General features: G+C 46.5%; 1 protein-coding gene across 1 annotated transcript in view; it reads left to right on the top strand.

Annotated features, from left to right (window-relative positions):
• LOC143277562 (nmrA-like family domain-containing protein 1) overlaps positions 1–5,000 on the top strand; it is a 21,917-nt gene that overhangs the window by 14,688 nt on the left and 2,229 nt on the right. Inside the window, exon 8 of the mRNA XM_076582440.1 lies at positions 3,664–3,807. Coding sequence (XP_076438555.1) covers positions 3,664–3,807 — 144 coding nt within the window. The remainder of the gene's footprint in view (positions 1–3,663; positions 3,808–5,000) is intronic.

The following is a 5,000-nucleotide window of genomic DNA, read 5'->3' as shown; positions in this document are numbered from 1 at the left end:
TACATCTATTGGTCAGGCTGAGAGATGCATGCCTCCTAAAAATGGCTACATCTATTGGTCAGGCTGAGAGATGCACTCCTTCTAAAAATGGCTACATCTATTGGTCAGGCTGAGAGATTCACACGTCATCACAATGGCTACATCTATTGGTCAGGCTGAGAGATGCACGCCTCCTAAAAATGGCTATATCTATTGGTCAGGCTGAGAGATGCACACCTCCTAAAAATGGCTACATCTGTTGGTCAGGCTGAGAGATGCACGCCTCCTAAAAATGGCTACATCTGTTGGTCAGACTGAGAGATGCACACTTCCTCACACTACGTGTCCCACTGAAATGGTAGTAGCAGAGGGGTCGATTCATGATGTTACAGACCCCATGTGTGTTGGGGTTGACATGTGCGAAATTTCGCAGCCCTCTTTGTCTTTGCATACGTGGAGTCGGAGGGGTGGTGTGGGGGGTGTGTGTATGTGTGGAGGAGGGAGGTGGTGGTGGTGGGGGTGGGGGGTGTCCGGCGGCATCCTTGAACAGCTTCTGTTTGCGGACCAGCAGTGGCAGATATGACAACAAAGAATGTGTGTTTCACTACTGTTGTAAACACAGCACTATATCTTCAAAACTGCACTGGCTCTTAGTGGTGCAACCTTGGGGCTTGTTGGTGGCCTTTGAGAACCATCCCAACGCTGACTGTCCTCTTGGGGGAGGGAGAGGGGTGCGGAAGAGGGAGGGGGAGGGTGTTTGTAGGAGAGAGAAACGTTCCAGTCTCAATGAAGCCTCTCTTGCGAGAGAGTGGGGATGTAACTTTGGATAAGTGGCTGAGTGACAAAGCTGTTGAGATCCAGGGATATGCTGACAGGCACGATATGAAGAGGTTCTATGATGCCTTAAAAGAAGTCTACGGCCCCACATCCTCAGGATCATCCCCCCTCCTCAGTGCAGATGGGAATACCTTGATCACCGAGAAGGAAAAAATTCTCGAACGCTGGGCTGAGCACTTCAACAGTGTCTTAAATCGCCCTTCCTTCATAAATGATGAAGCCATAGACCGTCTCCCACAAGTCCCCATCAACGAAGCACTGGACGATCCGCCAACACTTCTTGAGACCCAGAAAGCAATCCGTCTGCTATCCAGTGGCAAAGCACCTGGCTCAGACTCCATACCAGCAGAGGTCTACAAGGATGGAGGCACTGTGCTGACTGAGAATCTCCATCAGCTGTACTCACTCATGTGGAAAGAAGAGACGATCCCCCAGGATTTCAAAGATGCATCTATCATTCACTTGTACAAGCGAAAGGGGAACCGGCAAGCCTGTGATAACCATCGGGGCATTTCCTTGCTCTCCATCGCAGGCAAGATACTTGCCAGGATCCTACTAAATCGCCTCACAACACACCTTGACCAAGGTCATTTGCCTGAGAGCCAATGTGGATTCCGGAAAGAGCGCGGAACCACCGACATGGTGTTTGCTGCAAGGCAGCTGCAAGAGAAATGTCAGGAGCAAAATACTGATCTGTTCTCCACCTATGTCGACCTCACTAAGGCCTTCGACACCGTGAGTAGAGAGGGACTGTGGAAGATCATGGCCAAGTACGGATGCCCTCGGAAATTTATTTCCTTGGTCAGCCAATTCCATGAAGGCATGCAGGCTCGAGTCCAGGACAATGGCGAAACATCTGCTCCTTTTGCTGTCACAAATGGTGTCAAGCAAGGCTGCGTCCTGGCTCCAACGCTGTTCAGCCTCATGTTCACTGCAATGCTTACTGATGCCTTCAGAGATGGCGATGTTGGAATCGGCCTAAAGTACTGAACAGATGGCAAGTTGTTTAACCTCAGAAGGCTTCAAGCAAAAACGAAGGTCATGACAGACATCATCAGAGACTTTTTGTTTGCTGATGATTGTGCCCTCAACGCTGGATCTAAAGCTGACATGCAACTCAGTGTCGACAAGTTTGCCACTGCCAGCAGGAACTTTGGCCTTACCATCAGCACGAGGAAAACTGAAGTTCTCCATCAGCCAGCCCCAGGGAAACCCTACGTTGAGCCTAACATCACAGTCAACGGTCAGAGACTCAGTGCGGTGGAGCAGTTCACATACCTTGGCAGCACACTGTCACGAAATGCGACCATCGACGATGAAGTGAACGTCAGGATTGCAAGAGCAAGCGCAACTTTTGGCAGACTCAGTGCAAATGTCTGGAACAGAAGAGGCATTAGTCTTGAGACCAAGCTAAAGGTCTACAGAGCAGTAGTTCTCCCCACACTACTGTACGCCTGCGAAACTTGGACAGTGTACCAACGACATGCCAAGAAGCTGAACCACTTCCACACAACATGCCTCAGGAAGCTACTGAACATCAAGTGGCAAGACAGGACCCCAGATACAGAGGTGTTCGCAAAAGCCACCCTTCCCAGCATCTTCACCATCCTGATGCAGTCCCAGCTTCGCTGGGCTGGACACGTGGCGCGCATGCCAGACCATCGGCTGCCCAAAAGGCTCTTCTATGGCGAGCTGCAACAAGGGAAGAGATCACACGGAGGTCAGAAGAAGCGCTTCAGAGATACTCTGAAAGTCTCTCTGAAAGCGTTTGATATCAACCCTGACTCCTGGGAGGAATCTGCAGTGGACCGTGACAAATGGCGCGCTGCTGTGCACAAAGGCGCCAAGTTGTGCGAGGCCAACAGGACTGCTGCAGCTGTTCAGAAGAGGCAGGCCAGAAAGTCACGGGCAAACAAGCTCCCTGACAATGATATGCCTGTCTTTGCCTGCCCCAACTGTCAGCGAACATTTCGTGCGCAGATAGGACTATTCAGCCATCTGCGCATTCACAGATAGATTCATGAGCATCCTGCCCCCCACCCCACCACCACCCTCCCCCCATCCCCCAGCTGGATGACAACGATGGTCATCATCGATCTCGATGGACACACCACCAACTTTGAGGCAAGGCACTCACCGCTACAATCAAATTCTAGCGCCCAGATAATCGGGACACCTCTGCTGTTCCGATAGTCACTGTCGAACACGACTGTCATACACAATCTTCATGGCATCCAGGAAACAGCAACAAGAAGTAGTAATAAGCACGCATCCAGTAACTACACACATAATAATTGTACTAAGATACACTTTACACAGTGATATCATACTACGGGTATGCAGCATGCACTTAGCGCAGGTAAAAGAACCCACGGCAACAAAAGGGTTTACCCCAGGAAAAATTCAGAAGAAAAATCCAATTAGGTAGGAATACAAATACACTTGCAGGCGGAAAAAAAGGAAGAAAAACAACAACATACAAACAAAAACAACAACAACAAAAAACAAAAAAAGAAGAAAAAAAAAAGTGGCGCTCTCATTGCAGTGACGAGCTCTCCATGAGGAGAGAGCCGCATGAATTTCACACAGAGAAATCTCGTTATGACAAAAATAGTCATACAAATTACAACACACACACACACACACACACACACACACACACACAATGCAATACAAATACATCACAATACAATACACACATTCAGAGGTGAGAGGAGGCCGTCTCATAGGGTGGACATACTTGTCCCCCCCACACCCCCACCACCACCCCTCGCCCCTCCCCCCCCCCGCTCGCCCCCCACCCGACCCCCACGTCACCCGCCTAACTCCCTTATTCTTACCCTCCAGCGTGACCCGCGCCCTTAACCCTCACACACGCAGCATGCAGCAGTGGATCGAGGACAACCACGCCCACATTGTGGAGGTTCTGGAGGAGGCCCTCTGCACCGTGAAGTCGTGCCACGTCAAGTTCCACAAACCTCCCCACCTCAGGTACCAACCCCGGCCAACCCCCACCCCCACCCCACCCTCCACCAATCCTCCCTCCCTCCCTCCCTTCCTCCCACCCTCCTCCTCCTCCCTCCTTCCTTGTATTTTTTTGTTTTGGTGGTGCGTACTGAATTTTTTTTTTTAATAATTTTTTTTTAAAACTCTTTTCCTGAAGGAAATTTTAAAGCGCAGACTTAACTTGAGTCCATTTTCCATAGTTGAGAGAATAACCATCCTCCCTCCCTCCCTCCCTCCTTTTATTTTATTTTATTTTATTTTTTTATTTGGTGGTGTGTACTGAATTTTTTTTTTTTTTACTCTTTTCCTGAAGGAAATTCTAAAGTGCAGACTTAACTTGAGTCCATTTTCCATAGTTGAGAGAATAACCATCCTCCCTCCCTCCCTCCTTTTTTTGTTTTTTGTTGTTGTTTTTGTTTTTGTTTTGGTGGTGCATACTGAATTTTTTACTCTTTTTTTTTGTATGAAATTTTAAAGTGCAGACTTTACTATATCAGGTAATTTTTTTTCCATAATTGAGAGAATAACCATCTTCCCTCCCTACCTCCTTTTTTTTTTGTGGTGCATACTGAATTTTTTTTTTACTCTTTTCCTGAAGGAAATTTTAAAGTGCAGACTTAACTTGAGTCCATTTTCCATAGTTGAGAGAATAACCATCCTCCCTCCCTCCACCTTTTTTTGTTTTTTGTTGTTGTTTTTGTTTTTGTTTTGGTGGTGCATACTGAATTTTTTACTCTTTTTTTTGTATGAAATTTTAAAGTGCAGACTTTACTATATCAGGTAAAAAAATTTTTTCCATAATTGAGAGAATAACCATCTTCCCTCCCTCCCTCCTTTTTTTTTTTTTTTTTTTGTGGTGCGTACTGAATTTTTTTTTTTTAACTCTTTTCCTGAAGGAAATTCTAAAGTGCAGAATTAACTGACTCCATTCTCTATAGTTGAGAGAATAACCGTCCTCCATCCCTGCACCTTTTTTTGTTTTTTGTTGTTGTTTTTGTTTTTGTTTTGGTGGTGCATACTGAATTTTTTACTCTTTTTTTTCTATGAAATTTTAAAGTGCAGACTTTACTTACTCAGGTAAATTTTTTTCCATAATTGAGAGAACAACCATCTTCCCTCCCTTCCTCCTTTTGTTGTTGTTGTTGTTGTTTTTTGTTTGTTTGTTTTTTGTTTTGGTG

This window comes from Babylonia areolata, chromosome 34, assembly GCF_041734735.1.
Source record: "Babylonia areolata isolate BAREFJ2019XMU chromosome 34, ASM4173473v1, whole genome shotgun sequence".
NCBI classification, from domain to species: domain Eukaryota; kingdom Metazoa; phylum Mollusca; class Gastropoda; order Neogastropoda; family Buccinidae; genus Babylonia; species Babylonia areolata.
Note: the sequence above shows the minus strand (reverse complement) of the source record. Positions and strands in the feature narration are given on the sequence as shown.